This window comes from Capricornis sumatraensis, chromosome 4, assembly GCF_032405125.1.
Source record: "Capricornis sumatraensis isolate serow.1 chromosome 4, serow.2, whole genome shotgun sequence".
Classification (NCBI taxonomy): Eukaryota; Metazoa; Chordata; class Mammalia; order Artiodactyla; family Bovidae; genus Capricornis; species Capricornis sumatraensis.
The window spans coordinates 47241103-47259804 of NC_091072.1; the positions used below are offsets into that span (position 1 = coordinate 47241103).

Here is an 18702-nt window from a genome sequence, read left to right on the forward strand (position 1 = left end):
TTAATAACTAAAGTACAAATTTACTATGTTTTAAAATATTAGTCCCACTACATCACCATTACTATTTAACTCTGTAAAAAGTTTTTCCTAAAGATGGATGCCTTTAATCATCCCAGTACTTAATTTGTTAACTTCTACCTCAAAGTTTTTAGTTTTTAGGCATTTGCTTTTGGTAAGGTAAAAAAAGATTAAACATATCACCAAAATATAAAAAATTATTTCAACATGATATATGCAACTTGTATAATTTCAGAACTTTTACATACAAATGAACTCTGTCATCATGCTGTTTAAAATGAGAGAAGAATAAAAAATATAGTGCAGTCAGACTAATTAGGTAATCATTTCTGCGGTGTTAGTGCCCTAGAAAGATAAAAGCACTTCTTTTTTGGCTCATTCATCTTGTAGGAAGGCAGCTAGGAAAGTCCAGTTCTCTAATCCTGTATGCAATGCATACCATACCTAGAGAAAAACAAGCACAGCTTTCCTTTCCACATGATCAAATTCCACTAAAAGATTTACTTCCGAGGCAACAGTTAAAGAGATATGACTGTGAGGATATTCACATTTTCATAAACAATTTCTATGTTCTCACTCCCTGTAATTCTAATATCAAGAATCTCACAGGACTTACTTGCACTATTCATAACTATGGGTACTGTGGGTTTTTCAGCTCATGCTTTACAAACAAATGAGCTTTCTCATTTGTTCCTAATGACTTTGGTTTATACCAAGAGATCTTAAACTGTCCCCAGAGCAATCATTTTGCTAAAATGCTATTAGAACATCTTTACAAATTTAGCAATGAAAGGGGGTTCCGTTAACAATGGAAATCATTGGGAACCAAGGCCTTTGGCAAGTTTAGTGCTCACCCATCTTGTTTTATTTTCAGTGATGAGTGCAAGTAATTTCATGACCCAGATATTGATTCAACTGGTGGGTGGGTAAGGAAGACAAAAAGCTGGTGGGTTGGGAAGAAATGCTAGAAAAATCAGAGCAGTATTTTCTGGCTAATCCGCTCTGTCCTTGCTCTTCTAAGGAGGCTTATGAATCTTTAAACAAGTGTACCTCCCAGTATCTGCTGATAGAGCCATTTCTTTCCTTAAGTTTGAGGACTTGTAGCTGACATCCTTGTGCTCCTGCTCAGTCTTATCCACCTCTTTTGCAACCCCATTGACTGTAGCCTGCCAGGCTCCTCTCTCCGTGGGATTTTCCAGGCAATAATATTGACCGGAGTGTGTTGCCATTTCCTCTTGGAGGGGATCTTCCCAACCCAGCAGCTGAACCCGCAATGCATGTGTCTCCTGCATTGCAGGCAGATTCCTTACCCACTAAGCCATCGGGGAAGCCCCGTATAACTGAGACAAAGGGTTAGTTTTCAATAGATCATCAACAGGCTCTAGGTTATATGTGTAAATATATGAGGGTCTCATTTTCATCAACATCAAATTTGATGCATTTGCTATGCATAGGGAAACAGCTGCTCATGAGCCTGAAACTTGACCTGCAGGTTCTTGCAGAGGACGTCCAAATTGTGTGATCTGTCTCTTGATTTGAGGCTGCTGCTTCAAAAGCAGAATTTGCCCCTATTCTAGACAGCTTTGCTTTCAAAGGCCTCCTTTGCCCAGGACACCTTTTGTTAGATTCCTTCAGGATAATCTATCTGTTGTTTCTTCCAGCAGTTCCTTCCTGGTGCCCTTTCAAGATTCTTTGTGCTCTGTGTATGACCATACTGCTACACGTCTCTATAAATGCACCGCCAGCCTATGTCTTTTCAGTCACCCAGAAGCTGAGTTTTAACAAGTGTCACTTTGATTCTGGTGAACAGAATGGAAGCTTATTGTTGGAAAACCATTCTTGCTGGTGTTGAATATTTCTCAAAGATGACTGATCAAACTGTGGATTAAAGAAAGTAATGAAAAAGAGAGGGCAGAAGTGACAGCTTCAGCCAGTTCAGCATGAAGGGAATCATAGACTGGCTGCACTGGTATTACTTTTCTAGCCTACTCAATAGATCCAGGGTTTGGTGATGGTATCCTTTTAAGGGATATATTTTTTCTGTTTAAAATTTTTTATTGTTCTTACTTTCCATAAGATAGTGTTTTATTGAACAAGAAATATCAACATTCAGTGACAATTACTGATTATTATTACTAACAGAAACCAATATATTTTATTTTCATCATCATTAGCCATCTCTAAGCTGCTAGAAATAGGAAAGATTTTCATGTATAAGTCATCCTGGTTTTCAACCTACTTTATAGTTGTTACAGTGCAAAATATTCTCTCTCAGAAAAGTTTCCTCTCCTGCAAAATGAAGTTTATTATAATACAAATATCATTATATTATTGTATAGTCCAGATAAAATAAGATGGGCAACCTGGAATGCAGTATTGCATGAAAGTCTTATTTTCTACTTCTGATGCCCCTTAAAGCCACTGTTTAAGACTTTGTACTAACCAGTCCATTTATTCATTTGCGTCTGCTGTTCAACATCGGCCAGGAGTAATGACTGAGTTACCAAACTATGGACTGTTGCTAAGGACTATAGTACATGACACAAGTTGTTTCTAAGGAACATAGTTTAATGTCTACTTTTTTCTGTTTCTTTCTTTTTTTTTTGCCTTTTTTATATTTCTGTATGCCTTTCTGCTTGATATTGGAGACTGGTGTCCTAAGCAGTAATAACCTCATTCAGTGGTCTGTATCCTTGAACTTTTTGGTATATTAATTGCTTAAGAATTTATAAGCTCTTACTATTAGGTCTAATAGATCTAATACATATTGATCCTTGAGTCAATGATTTAAGTAGACATTTTATTGCTAATTCTGGCAAATTTTTATAGCAATCTCTTGGCCAAAATCATGACAGTAATACAGTATTATGCTCTATAGCCTGTAATGTTTGGAGGAAAAGATTCATCCACTTTCCTAGCTGTTGATTTAACAAAAGAGTAGATTTTTTTACTTTCTTAAGGAAGTTAGTAAAGATGGAGACATTTTTGTATCTACCAGGACTGATGCAATCTTCAAAATGTGATGGTAATGTTTTCCTTAGTGTGTGCAAATCAAAAAGTTTTATACACGTAGTCATTACCAACTCTTGCTGCTCTGTTCATTGGATTCTCCAGGCAAGAATTCTGGAGTGGGTAACTATTCCCTTCTCTAGGAGATCTTCCTGACCCAGGGATCAAACCCAGGTCTCTTGCAATGAAGGTAGATTCATTACCCACTGAGCCACCAGGGAAGCCCAAGCTGGGCATGAACAGAGCAGGGGGAATAAGGTTTCACCACCTTTAGGAATACTATTCTGGGTACTTTCTTCAAGGGATTCCAGGGCTGAGAGAGGTATGAAACTCTGGCTTCTTCTGATATCTATACCTCTTTCATTTCTTCAAAAACAAAACAAATCAAACAAATAAAATGCTTGTCTTCAAATACTACAAAGAAAGAAAAGATTCAGTCAGCAAGACTAAAGTAACTTTTCTCCAAACAATTTAGTTATTGGTAGGAAGAGACAGAGTGGTGTAGTTTTAGCCATTTCTGGGAACTGTGAATTTTGTGTGATAGTACTAACTCTACACATTTGGTATCCTGATACACAATCTCTGATGTAGCCTACTTAGCTGCTTAACAAAAAAAGATGAAGATCACCTTTGATGTTTTCAGTTGCTAAATCATGTGTGACTCTTTGCTACCCCATGGACTGCAGCACATCAGGCTCCCCTGTCCTTCACCATTTCCCCGAGTTTATTCAAACTCATGCCCAGTGAGTGAGTCAGTGCAAACATCTCATCCTCTGTTATCCCCATCTCCTCCTTCCCTCAATCTTTTCCAGCATCTGGGTCTTTCCCAGTAAGTCATGTGGCTAAAGGATTGGTGCTTCAGCTTCAGCATCAGTCCTTCCAATGAATACTCAGGTTTGATTTCCTTTAAGATTGGTTGGTTTGATCTCCTTGCTGTCCAAGGGACTCTTAAGAGTCTTCTCCAGCATCATAGTTTGAAAACATCCATTCTTCAGCCCTCAGTCTTTTGTATGGTCCAGCTCTCACACCTGTACATGAACACTGGAAGAACCGTAGTTCTGACTGTACAGATCTTTCCCAGCAGAATGATGACCGTCTCATTGGTAGTCATGCAGGTGCTTCGTCCCGTTTTCTAAGCACTCCTTTAACCAAAGCAGTGTTTGGGCCGTCAAGGTCCTAAATATTTAAAAGAGATTTTCATCTTGTTATACAGAGAAAAATTTTCTTATTATTAGTCACATTCAAATTATAAATGATAAATTTTAATAATAGATTACTAAATATTATACAAAGAGAAATACATTTTAACTTTTTAATGTATTGGAGTATTCTTTCAGAGATCTGCTGCTGCTAAGTCACTTCAGTTGTGTCCAACTCTATGCGATCCCATAGACGGCAGCCCACCAAGCTCCTCCGTCCCTGGGATGAGTTTTTTAAAATGTGGGAAATATATAAAAACTTGAAAGAATAATATTTAGTAAAAAACTAATTACCATGGCAATGTACACATGAGAATTTATAGCTTATAAATAACCAAGATTAATTAAACTGACTAAGAGTTTCCCTCCATAACATTTAGTTTGAAGTCAAAATAAAAATTTAGTTTATGTTTTATAGTCACTTTTATAAACATAGGAAAAAGAGCTTTCTACGTTCTCAAATTTTGCTGCTGCTGCTAAGTCACTTCAGTCGTGTCCGACTCTATGTGACCCCATAGACGGCAGCCCACCAGGCTCCCCCGTCCCTGGGATTCTCCAGGCAAGAACACTGGAGTGGGTTGCCATTTCCTTCTCCAATGCATGAAAGTGAAAAGTGAAAGGGAATTCGCTCGGTCGTGTACGACCCTTAGCATGGACTGCAGCCTACCAGGCTCCTCCATCCATGGGATTTTCCAGGCAAGAGTATGCTACTTATGTTTTATTTATTATCTGTGTTAGTCATCTTCTAGCTTCCCAAATTCAGAGAGGTATTTGAGAATAATAATTTTAGAAAAATAATGTCTCAGAACTTAGGAGGTATTTGTTTCATCTTCATCCAGTACTTTCTCATCATTCTTGGGTCTAATAATTCTGAGAGCATAAATATATTTATGTTGGTTGAAATATAAGATGCCTTGTTTGTATTTCCTTAAACCTTTATGTTCTGACTCCTATAAAATAAAAATATTTTTTAAAAAAACCTTTATGTTCTGATTTTTGTCCATATAATTTCAAAAGTGGGAAAATTGCATTCAAGACTATCGTTAAATAAAATACATTATTTTATTCATTCAGTTGTGAATAGTTTGAATATTGTTACTATATGGTATTATTATCTTTCAGGTAAATCTAACTAACAAAACCATCTTTTAAAAAACTGTACTAAGTCAGCATTTGTCTTTATTTTCAATATTATGAAGCTTTTAATTAACAGAAAACCACCATGGGTTGCTTCTTTAGAATACCACTAAATGTTAGAGACATCGTCTACTGTACAGGAGTTTCACTACTGGATGAGGATGTCTGGGAATTCATATGGATGAAATTCCACTCTACCACGGCCATTTCTGAAAAGAAAATACTATTGGAAGCCTTAACTTGCAGTGATGACAGGAATTTATTAAATAGGTGGGTGAATTAAATCTTTAAATTTGTATAATGAGAGTATTCTCTGTTAAATTGTACTGCACTTGTTTTTATTTCTTTAAATATGCTGGTTACTCTAAAATATATCATTTTAGAACTAAAGAAAACTGAGATATTAATATGATGAAAGCTTGTTGATTTGAAATGTTTGTTTCTATTTTATGTTATTTATATGTATGTAAGATAATATTTCATTATAAAATTGAAGTATTTATTAAAAATAATTTTAAAGCAAAATTTCATCATTAAATCAGAATGATTTAACCACCTACAAGATTTTTTTCAGACATTAATTAATACATCAATTAAAATGATATGAGTTTGTTCTTCTTCCTTTTATAAATACAAAATTGTTCTATTGACAAATTTTTATTAGTAAAGTTTAAATGGACTATTCTTTGAAGATTGTGATAACTTAAATCCTATAATTCTGATAGTAAAGAAAAGTTTGTTATTAAACTAAAAATTTCCCTGCAATTCTATCCTTAAAGGCTTCTAAATCTATCACTGAATTCTGAGGTGGTTCTGGATCAAGATGCAATTGATGTGATAATCCATGTAGCTCGAAATCCACATGGTCGAGACCTTGCCTGGAAGTTTTTTAGAGATAAATGGAAGATATTAAATACCAGGTAAAAATAAGACTTCAATCATTCTTCCTGGAGTGAGTAAATCAAAGGTAATATCTGAGAGATAAAGGCCCAACTTTTTGTGGTAGAAGCAAGATCCAGATAATAGAATTAGATTTTGAAGTAGTCAGCCAAGATGGGCGTTGCCACTCCTGTGAAGCTCAGAATTAATTTAACAATTCTATAACATTATTCATTTATTAAAGATTGATAACCATAATTAAGTATGGAAATGTGCAGAATGAAAAGGTTTAGTATTGCAGCTTTCCTGGAAAATCTATCAAACTGTCTTAGGTTGAAGAAATTGTATCATTAAAATCTTATATCCTGAGTGTGTTGTAGAAAAAATGATTTATGAATCATATATAATGGTATTAGAACAAGAAATGGAGAAGGAAATGGCAACCCACTCCAGTATCCTTGCCTGGAGAATCCCATGGACAAAGGAACATAGGGGGCTACAGTCTGTGGGGTCGTAAGGGTCAGACACAACTTAGAGACTAAACTACTACTTCTAAAATTCACATTGGAGAAGGAAATGGCAACCCACTCCAGTGTCCTTGCCTGGAGAATGCCATGGACAGAGAAGCCTGGCGGGCTGCAGTCCATGGGCTCACAGAGAGTCGGACACGACTGAGTGACTAACACACATGCACAGAACAAGAAAACTTTAATTCCTTCTATAGAATTGTTTAACCTATTTAAAAATATAAATATCATAAAACATCTGAAGTAAAGCCGTGATATAGAGGAGGGATGCTTGAATCACTGTATAATTCTAGATGCAGTAGAATTCATTCCTGAGCCATCTTGCTTCATGTTGAGAATTCTTCAGACTCTGTTTTAGAAAATATTTCATTATATATTTAAATATATTATAATAAATGTTAATGTATTACTCTGATAATCTCTATGGTATTTTAAAATTAAATTTATTATAGAGCACGTAAATGCTGCATGTTCTCAAACTTAAATGTTCCCAGACATTTAGCATACCCACTGTTATGTCTCTTAAAAGCTGGTATATAAATTTTATTTTTTAAAAGTTCACTGTTATTGGTTGACCTTGTATAATGAGTTCAGTTTGAATTTATTTTTAATAATAAAATATATTTCTATCTGTAGATATTTCATTGTTAGAAAGCACTAATATTCCAAGATAACACATTGTTTTCCTATTTCTTGTATTTTCAGCTCAGAAATTAGAATGATTTACACTTGATTTGTTGTCCTGCACATAGTATAAGGAATAGTCAGATACAAGATGGAATTAATATATACGTACAAGCATTTGACTTTAAAGAGTATCAAATATCTACCAATGCAGAGTCTCTCTTTAGGAACTGGTTTTGTAAATCAGAGTTCAGTATAATGCCTATATAGTTTATAGTCCCTGCCTAAAATATTCGGTTCCTGATATGTCTGTTTTATTTCACTGAAAGTACATCATCTCTAACCAAAAGGTAGAAAGATAGAGATAACATTAGAACCACCTCAGTCTAATGACCTCTTTGTTTAATTAGCTGGACATCAATATTAACTAGAACTCTGAAGAGGGAGGAAGAGGCACTTGGGAATTCAAATTTCTGCTCAGTTTTTCCGTAAACCTAAGACTTCTCTCAAACTAAAGTTAATGGTAATGATAACCCTGTATACGAGACAGCAAACGAGACACAGATGTATAGAACAGTCTTCTGGACTCGGTGGGAGAGGGAGAGGGTGGGATGATTTGGGAGAATGGCATTGAAACATGTATAATATCATATATGAAATGAATCACTAGTCCAGGTTAGATGCAGGATACAGGATGCTCGGGGCTGGTGCACTGGGATGACCCAGAAGAGTGGTACAGGGAGGGAGGGGGAAGGGGGGTTCAGGATGGGGAACACGTGTACACCCATGGCAGATTCATGTTGATGTTGGCAAAACCAATATAATATTGTAAAGTAATTAGCCTCTAATTAAATAAATTTAAATTAAAAAAAAATAGAAATAGAGCCTTTAGGACTATACCAAAAAAAAAAAAAATGTAGAAAGGTGAAGTACCAGCATTTCTACAGATAGAGCTGTGTTTATCTTGACAAATAAGATTGTCTTCTTCACCTTCCACTCCCTTGTCCATCTTGAAACATCAAAGTTCATGAGGGCACAGTCCAAGGTTCTCCTTACTACTTGGCCTGCAGATTCTCCCTGGTTTTAGTTGCCATCTACTCTCACAGTTTGAATCACTCCAAAACCTCTAGCTCAGATATTTTACCTAAGCGTCACTCTATGAAAGATGGTGTTTTTTTGAGGTGTACCTGCAAAGCTAAACCATCATTTTCGGTCTTCATTCTCTCAGTAAATAGATGGCCATCCACCAATTGCTCAATCTGGGTACCTGGAAATCTATATATAGTAGATTTTTTCCTTGATATATGTAAAAAGTAACATTTAGGCTTGACGTCCTATCAGTTTAACAATTCCTAAATATTTCTTGAATTCTTCCTCTCTTTACTACTACACTGCCTTAGTGAAGGTTCTTATCCTTTGTTAGTACTCTTAATGACTGTCTCCTATCTCTAATTACATATGCTGCCACATATATGTACGCATGTATGCGTACATGGACACACACACCACTTCCCTTTGTCCCAAGAATATCTCTGAAAAGCAGAAATGACATTTCCTCTCGTAAAGCCTTCAATACTCTGTGCCATGTTGAAAATCTAAGCTCCTGTCTTACTGACCCTTCTACCTCTTCTGTTATCCTCAGTCTCACAGTTTATACCCTCAGTACCAAATGCATGTAGTTGTTGGCACACACCGTGGTGTTTCACACCTCCTTGCCTTTGTGTATGTTGGTTCTCTGCCTAAAATTGCTTTCTTCCTTAATATTTGAAATTGCTCCATATTCAATCCATCTGTCTTCATCTCCTGAAAGCCTTTCCGGAGACCCCACAGCTAAAGGAACTCTGAACACTATATAATTTTATTTTTATCACGTTTAACCATAATAACTGGGAATGATCTGTTTACAATACTATATAGTACATAACCTTCAAGGAAAGGACTTTTTTCTTTTTCACATGACTGCAAGTATAAACAAAACACTCTTTGAAGAGGAATTGTCAACTTTCCTGTATAGTTGGCCGTTTTTGTAACCACATATTGATTACTAATGAATACTTATTTTATTTAACCAACTTTTCCCATAGATTCAATGTTAGAACTGAATCATCTCCCAATTCATTGTTAGAATTATAGCAATTTATGATGGTCATATGGTTTAGCCTCCCTCTTTAGGCCAAGTAGTATTCCACTGTATATATATACATCTTTATCCATTTATCTGTCAGTGGACATTGAGGTTGTTTCCATGTTTTGGCTCTTGTGAATACTGCTGCTATTGAAATAGGGGTACAGATATCTTTTTGAATTATAATTTTTTTCTGGGTATATTACCAGGAATGGGATTGTGGATCATATGGTAATTCTCCTTTTAGTTTCCTGAGGAACCTCCATGCTATTTTCCACAGTGACTATAACAATTTACATTCCCACAGTGTAGGAGGATTCCCTTTTCTCCATACCTTCTCTGCATAGGTGCATGCTAAGTCACTTCAGTCATGTCCAATTCTTTGCAACCCTATGGACCATAACCCACTAGACTCCTCTATCCATGGGATTCTCCAGGCAAGAATACTGGAGTGGGTTGCCATGCCCTTCTTTAGATCTTCCCAACCCAGGGATTGAACCTGCATCTCTTATGTGTCATACACTGGGAAGATGAGGATTTTTTTTTAGCATTGGTGCCACCTGGGAAGCGTTCCTGGTGGCTAAGATGGTAAAGAATCTGCCTGCAATGCAGGAGACATGGGTTTGATCTCTGGGTCGAGAAGATCCCTTGGTGGAGGAAATGGCTGCCCACTCCAGAATTCTTACCTAGAGAATTCCATGGACAGAGGAGCCTGGTGGGCTACAGTCCTTTGGGTCACAAAGAGTTGGGCACAAATGAGCAGCTAACACCCTCCAGCATTTGTTATTTGTAGACTTTAATGGTGACCATACTGACCAGTATAAGGTGGAGAAATGTCTATTATGATCTGCACATTTTTCAGTTAGGTTTTTTGTTGTTTTTTTGTTGTTGTTGCTGAGTTCCTTGTGTATTTTAGAGGTTAAGCCCTTGTCTGTGATATCATTTGGCAATATAAGCACCTCCCATGCCTCATTTTAAAGATGAGAAACCTAAGGCTCCAGAAACTAAATTACTTAAGTTCCCACAGATAGGGACAGCATTAGAAAGCCTCTTGTAATGAAGGCTGGACTTTTGCTTTTAAAAACTCATAATCTTATCTTTAGTGTACTTTAAAAAAAAATTCTCAACGTGTCTTTATGATAGTTCAGTATTAGTGTATAGAAATGCAACTGATTTTTGTTATTAATTTTGTATCCTTCTATTTTACTGAATTCACATAGTCTAATAGTTTTTTATGTGTGTGTAGTTTTTAGAGTTTTCCATATAGTATAATGTCATCTGCAGGCAGTGAAACTTTTACTTCTGCCTTTCCAGTTTGGATTCCTTTTATTTATGCTTCTTATCTGTTTGCTCTGGCCAGAACTTCCAACACTATGTTGAATAAAAGCGGTGAGAATGGTCATTCTTATCTTGTTCCCAATCTTAGAGGAAATACTTTGATTTGTCACCAGTCAGTATGATTGTAAATGTGGGCTTGTCATATATGATCTTTATTATGTTTATGTGCATTCCCACTCATTTGTTTAGGGTTTTATCATAAATGAATAGACAGTAAGTCATTCTTAGGTTCTTTATGTAGTTGTATTTTAGGCATGTTCATAGGAGAAGGTGAATTCAGGGTCTTTCTACTCAGCCATTTTGATCCTGCCTCCAGTTTAGCCTAGTGTACTGTTTTTTTTTTTTTTTTCTTAATTTCAAAGAGTATGATATCCTGTGATAGGTACTCTTAGCACAGTAGACACAAATCAGTAAAAGGAAAAATCTTTTCAGCTTGCTGATACATAGTATTCTTACCTTAGGTCATGAGTCAAATATGCTTGTGATACAAAGATTGTAAAATTCAAAGGAAAAATTCAGTGTTTTAATGCTCATAGGAAAAAGTGCTAATCTTTTGGGAGTCTTTTTGAGAAATTTGGCTTAGTTTTTAGGAATGAAATAGAAAATAATGCCAACATCAGTTTGGGCTGACCAGACCAAAGGATCTCTGTGACTTATGGATAATTCCAAAAGTTGATTCTGCAGATTTGGCGGAATCCTTATTTACAGTGACCCAGGTTGCTTTAAAATTAAAAGTTTTAAAATACTTTTTCTTCAGGCCTCATATTGGCAATATAATAGTCATTCCAAATTATAATATCATGGGACTCCCTTTTAAAAAATGTACTATAATGTAGATCTCTCTGAAACACTGTGAGCCAAATCCGGATACACTTGATGGCATCCCATAGCCAAAGCCCTTTGCACCTCTCCATTCCCTAGGGGCACAGCCTTGAACAGCATTAAGAGACGGAATGGAGCTCATGAGAAGGAGTCTAAAACATCTGTGTAGTAGTAGTATTTCTTAAATTACTGCCTGTTTTAACATTATGACTTTTTTTTTTTAATATTTCAAGGTATGGAGAAGCACTATTTATGAATTCCAAACTTATCAGTGGTGTTACAGAATTTCTTAATACTGAAGGTGAACTGAAAGAGGTAAATATTTTAAGATGAATGTAATATTTTTCTTTTGTAAACTTATGAAATTATAGATAGACTTCAACCATTTCTTTCCTATAAATTCATACTCATTCCTTTAAAGTACACACACACACGTATACATGCACACATACACACATTCATGCTAAAGACTTTACTTCAGTCATTATTTGCAAAAATGTTTCTAACATATTAAACATTAAATACTCAGCCTGTGAAAGGTGCTTGAATGTAATGATTCTCAAAATGTTGTTTGTTGTTGTATAGTCAGTAAGTCATGATCGACTCTGCGACACATGGACTATAACCCACCAGGATCCTGTGTCCATGGAATTTCCCAGGCAAGCATACTGGAGTGGGTTGCCATTTCCTTCTCCAGGGGATCTTCCCTACAGGGATCAAAACTGGGTCTCCTGCATTGCAGGCAGATTCTTTTCCACTGTCCACTGGGGAAGCCCCAGTGATTCTCAAAATAGGAGACTCCAAATATACCCTAGAAATCTTCCCAATCAGCTGCTCCTCATTTGTCTCTGTGATCCCAGTTTAGGATCCTTGGAACATTAAAACTATCCTGTCACAATGACTCAGCATTCAGATATGCAGAATTAAGATTGCTGTTGAGGTACAGACCTTGAGTCTCATTGCTTTGTGGTCAGGTCTATACAAAGAATGATAATTGGATAAGATAATATGCTTCATGCTATCTGTTTTGTTAAATGGAATAAATTCATATATTTGGAAGTAACTATATCTGACAACATATATTAAGATTAATAGTTTAAAATTCTGCTGAATACTGTCACAAGTGAATTTAATTAATGAAACTGAAATTATTTTTTTCTTAAAGACTTAAGTCCAGTTTGCAGAGTATCTAACATTTTCTTTTTTCTCTGGTTTATGTCTCCGGAATTTAAAACAGCTGGTTTTGTGACCATTAATTCACATCTCTAATAGAGAGGGATGTGAGATTGGGGGTGCATAACTAGGTAGGAAGAAGGAGCAAAATATTTCACTGATTGAAATGAATTGGACTTCAAACATTTATCACTTTTTTAGCCTCTCCTCACCTATAATTATAAAATATAGCTGAGGTTTACCATTGAGAATCACAGTTTCTTCAGTTTTCACTGACAGAAAGCCTGATGCTGTGACCCAGAGCTAATCCCATTGAGCAAGGTTCCCCCGGAAGCATCAGCCTTCCTCCGTCCTTAATATCTCCGAATATTACCCAGTTTTGTATGATCATCGTTCACGCACCAACTTGGATTCTTTCACACCATGAGCTAAGCTAAGTCTCTGATTGTAAGAATTTGAAGTTCTATTTTTATCCCTGCTATGTGTGTTCCCAGCCCTGAAAGATTTGGATTTGAAAGCCCTAATACATGTTTTGCTATATTTTTTATTAGGAACCCAAAAGAGAAGGAATTCTTTCGTATCCAAAGGAAGCTAAAAGAAAGAACAATTAAGCTAATGGCTTTGTGTATTTAAAGGAAATAGTTTTAACTCTTTGATTTTGCATTCAATAATCTGGGAATGAAAGACTCATTTAGTGACAACTTGTGCAGCCATTGAAGTGAACAAAAAAGTGAAAAATCTCTTCTCTCCTCTCTTCTCCCCCGTCTTCATTTTGGCTCCCTTACTTCTCCTATCTTCCTCTTCCATTGTGCCTCTCCTGTTCTCTCTCCCTCTTCTTCTGTTCTCTAATCTTTCATTTCCCCTTGCTTTGGTGATAACCCAACCCATGGAAAAACATGTTTTAAGCGGACATTTAAATTAATTTTATCATATGATGGCCATTTTGCTTTACATATTTCACTTACATATTTAATTTTTTACACTTGATTTAATTGCCATGTGAAATGTTCCAAGATACCCCTGTAATGAAATGTGTCATCTGGAAACTGAAACTCAACTTTTCAGCTTTTATTCCATTATCTGAAAAGCAGCTAACTTCACAACACAAGCTCTCCATAGCCTGAGAGATGAATCCCTCCAGGACACAGCTACTTGCACTGACTTTCTAGTTTAACAACTGTAGCCTGAGGCTTTTCCACACTTTTGTTATCTAATCATTGACTGTAAGACTGTGGACCACTGTTGTTGGGTGGGAGGGGGGATAATTTGTATTGCTGATGACCGCCTTCCATAAATTAGAAGGAGCTGGAGAAATGTCGGTCTCATTTTCCCATATCCAATGAGCCTTGTAAACAGAAAAGCCAATGTGCTCTTTTTGTCTATAGCATATTCTTATTTTCAAAAGTTTACAGATCAAAAGGGAATTGGCATCTTTATGAATTCTGAAAGCTGATTTTAGATTTTAATGATCCCCATCAGCTTTAGGGGCATTCAGCAGAGACACTTACATTGTCCTGTGGTCTTTCCCCAAAGCGCCATTCTAGAACCTGAAACGGGCCGTTTCTTTTTAGTTACATGGCTCTAGCGATTTGAACACTATTTCTCCATGAAACAGTACATTGTTTCCTTAATTTTAAATTAATGGAAGTACAACCTCATCGACTCTCAGAGGCCCTTGCCATTTTTCATACTGATGTTCATTCAGCCATCCTCTCCAGCACTCTTTGTTTTTTGTTTGTTTGTTTTGCCTTATACAAAACACTGTTGTGAAACAACACAGCTTCTGTGCATCATGGGCATCCCATTTACAGTTTTAATGTTGAAAATATAAACCTCACTAACAAGCAATAGCTAATTCGACTCAGATAGTTTGATAGTTACTGAGTATATTATGTGTTGCACATTACAAATTATTTTGTGAGTTTTAGGGTCTAGTGTACCCTAAGTTAAGAATTTTTTCAAATATGGAAATGTTTTTAAATAGGTAAATTAACAAACATGTCTAGAAATTTTATGCTAAGAAGAACAGGAAACACAAGTAACTCTGACATCTTACTAAATGTTGTTTTATAGAAATGTCTAAACTTGGAACATTTTCAAATAAAAGCATATGATAGCATAAATATTTAGGAAGTGCAATGATAAAAACTAACAGCAGCAAAACATCTACTGAAGAACTGCCAAAATAAGCGAAATGGAATGCCAAATGCCTTCCATCTACCCCATGCCCTTGATAGTGAGGCAGGGTCTGGAAGGTGCTATGATCCTGCCTGAGGACCTATCACATGGCTGCTCTGACCACATGTTCACCAGAAGAGTTGTGGAGGAGTGTGAGGCATAAGATCAGTTTATGCCAACTATGCAAAGGGGCCATCTGTGTTCTGATGAATCAGCTAATCTGCATATCAGTCACGTCATGCTCTCTAAGCTCACCAAGGAAGTATTTAACACACTTAAATAGTGATTTAAGAAATGAATCTCTAGAGACACTCCAGTTACGTTTTCTACTAAGAATTCTCTTGCAGGATAATCCGACCTACTGTGTTTGTGTTGATAACACATTCATAGTCAACCTCACAGTTTGCCTTTGAGATAGACAAGAGTTTTCCTTCATGTATTCAGGCTGGCTTACTATTTTATCAAAAGGCCAAGAGCATACTCCCCAGAGTCAAAGTTACCAAAAGGTCATTTATTACTGTCTGGAGTATTCATTGACTGCCTAGGAAAATATGTAATAATGTGGAACATAGTTTAAAAGAAGTAGATGTAATTTTTTTTTCCTGATTGACATATTATGTAAATAAAGCCACCATAATGAACAGATATAATATACAAATATACACTGTAATGTACATATTTTGTAATAAATTAAAACACAAAATTCAAAGCATAGATCAAAATGTACTATTTGTTGCTTTAGGAATATGGACTGAATGTATCTGAACATAAATATATAAATTCAAATGAATTATTAGATAAATTAGTTAAGTTTAAAAATATGATTCAAATGCTTTCATTAGACTTCTATTTATCTATGTGTACATGTCACAGGTATATATTGAAGGTATCAATAAATTTCAGTTCCTTCCCTTCATCCTCTTTCTTTTGTATGTGTCAGATGTCAGATAAGTTTTAAGGACAGTAACGATAAATCTTTGTTACACATTGAATATTTTTCATGTTTGTTATTAAAAGATAGTGATTTTGAAGTCTTACAAAGAATATAGCTCTGAGATGTGATAATCCATTTCTAATGCTGCAAGGTGCCTGGCTTTATAGGAAAGTATAGGATAAACTTTAAAAAAATGTATCATATAATCAAAGTAATATTGTCATAAACAAACCAAGCTACCCCAAACCAACTTCTAGATTAATTCAGAAAGGTATAATTATTAATAACTCCATTTTAAATCACCCCATCCACCCCTCCCCCCGCCCCCCACAATACACATGCCCTTACACCCGAGTCAATCTTGATGACATTTCTCTCCTGGCATATTCATCATGTGGCATCCATCATGTGATGAATCTCACCTTATCCTGATTATACAATATAAACACTTCTGTGTTAACGAGTTGATTTTTCGCATTTGTCTATAAGCCTTGCATTCATTGGTGGTTGCCAGTTATCAAAACATATGAAACCACGAGAAAAACTGCTAGTATCTAATCTTGCAATAAAATTCCTGTGCATTCCTAAAGTGTGTGTACTCTAGAGAACATCTTATACCCATAAAATTATGACAAATCATTTAAAAATTTTCACATTCTAATTAAAGCTCAACTTCTCTAGCTAAATGAATCAACATTCCGTCTTCATTCTTTCTAAATCTAGTTACTCAGGTGATCCAGTGTCATTTATCATCCAGTACTCATAGCATCATTATTTTGTGTTGTTGCTGTTACTCAATAATTTTGGTATTCTTTTGCCAGCAAAGATGGTGTCAAACACTCATACTACTTGTTTAGAAAAGATGAATATTTTTTTCCCTGTGGACAAAAAGTTAACTTTAATGCTTGTATTCAATGTTAAGGCTATTAGTATATTAGATAACACATATTCACCAGGCTTCCCTGGTGGCTCAGACAGTAAAGAATCTGCCTGCAATGCAGGAGACCAGGTTCGATTCTTGGGTTGGGAGGATCCCCTGGAGAAGGGAACGGCAATCCACTCCAATATATGTATATTGGCAATATAAAAGATAGACCAGAAAGAATAAGGGAGAGGTCTCAGACATCAGGTAACAGATAGCCCACTGTATTCATCTATGACAGAGTTGGAGCTTCCCGTGACAGGGCTGATGGGTTTCTGAATAGGACTGTGAGAGCTGAGGTGGAGCAGAGGGAATGCCCTTGAGAAGATTAGGAGATAGAAATTCCAGAATATAGCTGCCATTAAGTGTGGTGGCTACACGACACAGAAAAATTTCCAGTAATAAATAGGTTGATGGGTTGAATGTTCTCTGTCAATAAGCCCAACCCAGAGCTATGGGGACTTCCCAGTGAGTCAGCGGTAAAGGATCTGCCTGCAATGCAAAAGACCAGGTTCGATCCCTGGGTTGGGAGGATGCCATGGAAAAGGGAACCGCGATCCACTCTAGTATTCTTGCCTGGAGAATTCCATGAACAGAGGAGCCTGGCAGGCTACAGTCCCTGGGATTGTAAAGAGTCGGACATGACTGAATGACTAACACTACTGCCAGTACATTAGATATGCTTTGTTATTAGAACTAGTTTTTGCCACTACCTCATCAGCCCATTATGAAAGATGAATTAAATATGTCTGCTTTAATATTTATGAAACAAGAAGCTAAACTTGGAATTATTTAGGCTTCCCTGGTGGCTCAGACTGTAATCTACCTGCAATACGGGAGACCCAGGTTCAGTCCCTGCATGAGGAAGATCCCCTGGAGAAGGGAATGGCAACCCGCTCCAGTATTCTTGCCTGGAGAATTCTATGGACAGAGGAGCCTGGTGGGCTACAGTCATTGAGGTCGCAAAGAATTAGACATGACTGAGCAGCTACACTTTAAACTGTTTATTTATTTATTTAAACTGTTTTCATTCTTTTTGTCCCCTTTCAGTTCCGAAAGAAATTATATTATACCTAATGGACAAAATCTGTTTCATTGAATTTCATTATAAGCTCACTCCACATATTAGATATACCTACTTACCTCACTCCACACATTAAATATACATGCTGTAGTGACTGTGACACTTTTTTTTCAAATAAATTCTTGTTTATATGTGTTGGACATGAGCTCATTTTAAGATATGAATTTATCATTTTTACATTTTGTTTTTTATTGAAACATAGTAAAATATTGTATTATTTTCAGGTACACTGTGTATACCTGTCTATATTTGACATTTGAATACATTATGAAACGATCACCATGAAAAGTATAGTAACCATCTGCCCCCATACAAAGTTATTAGAGTATTATTGAGCATATAACTTATGCTGTCTGTTTACCATTCTAATATTTATGTTTCCAGCTAAAGAACTTTATGAAGAGCTATGACGGAGTAGCTGCTGCCTCTTTCTCAAGAGCTGTGGAAACTGTCGAAGCCAATGTACGCTGGAAAATGCTTTATCAGGATGAGCTTTTCCAGTGGCTAGGAAAAGCTCTGAGACATTAATATGTGTCTCTTATAATCAGTTCAACTCAGAATTTGATGAGAAGACCTGCTGTGGAATGAGGAATATGGCCAGATTTTCAGTGTTAACATGTGGGAGGAAATTTTTTTTTTAATTTTTAATTTTAGGAATTTTTTTTGGCTTTATTCATTCTGTTTTGTTTCTCTACTGGGTGTTCTTCTCTTAAGAAACTCTTGCCAGTGAATC

General features: G+C 36.1%; 1 protein-coding gene across 1 annotated transcript in view; it reads left to right on the top strand.

The window, feature by feature from the left end:
• The window catches only part of TRHDE (thyrotropin releasing hormone degrading enzyme), a 460588-nt gene extending 442091 nt beyond the window's left edge, over positions 1-18497 (top strand). Inside the window, exons 16-19 of the mRNA XM_068971693.1 lie at positions 5466-5633; positions 6143-6283; positions 11912-11993; positions 18354-18497. Coding sequence (XP_068827794.1) covers positions 5466-5633; positions 6143-6283; positions 11912-11993; positions 18354-18497 — 535 coding nt within the window. The remainder of the gene's footprint in view (positions 1-5465; positions 5634-6142; positions 6284-11911; positions 11994-18353) is intronic.
• Positions 18498-18702: the final 205 nt, after the last annotated feature.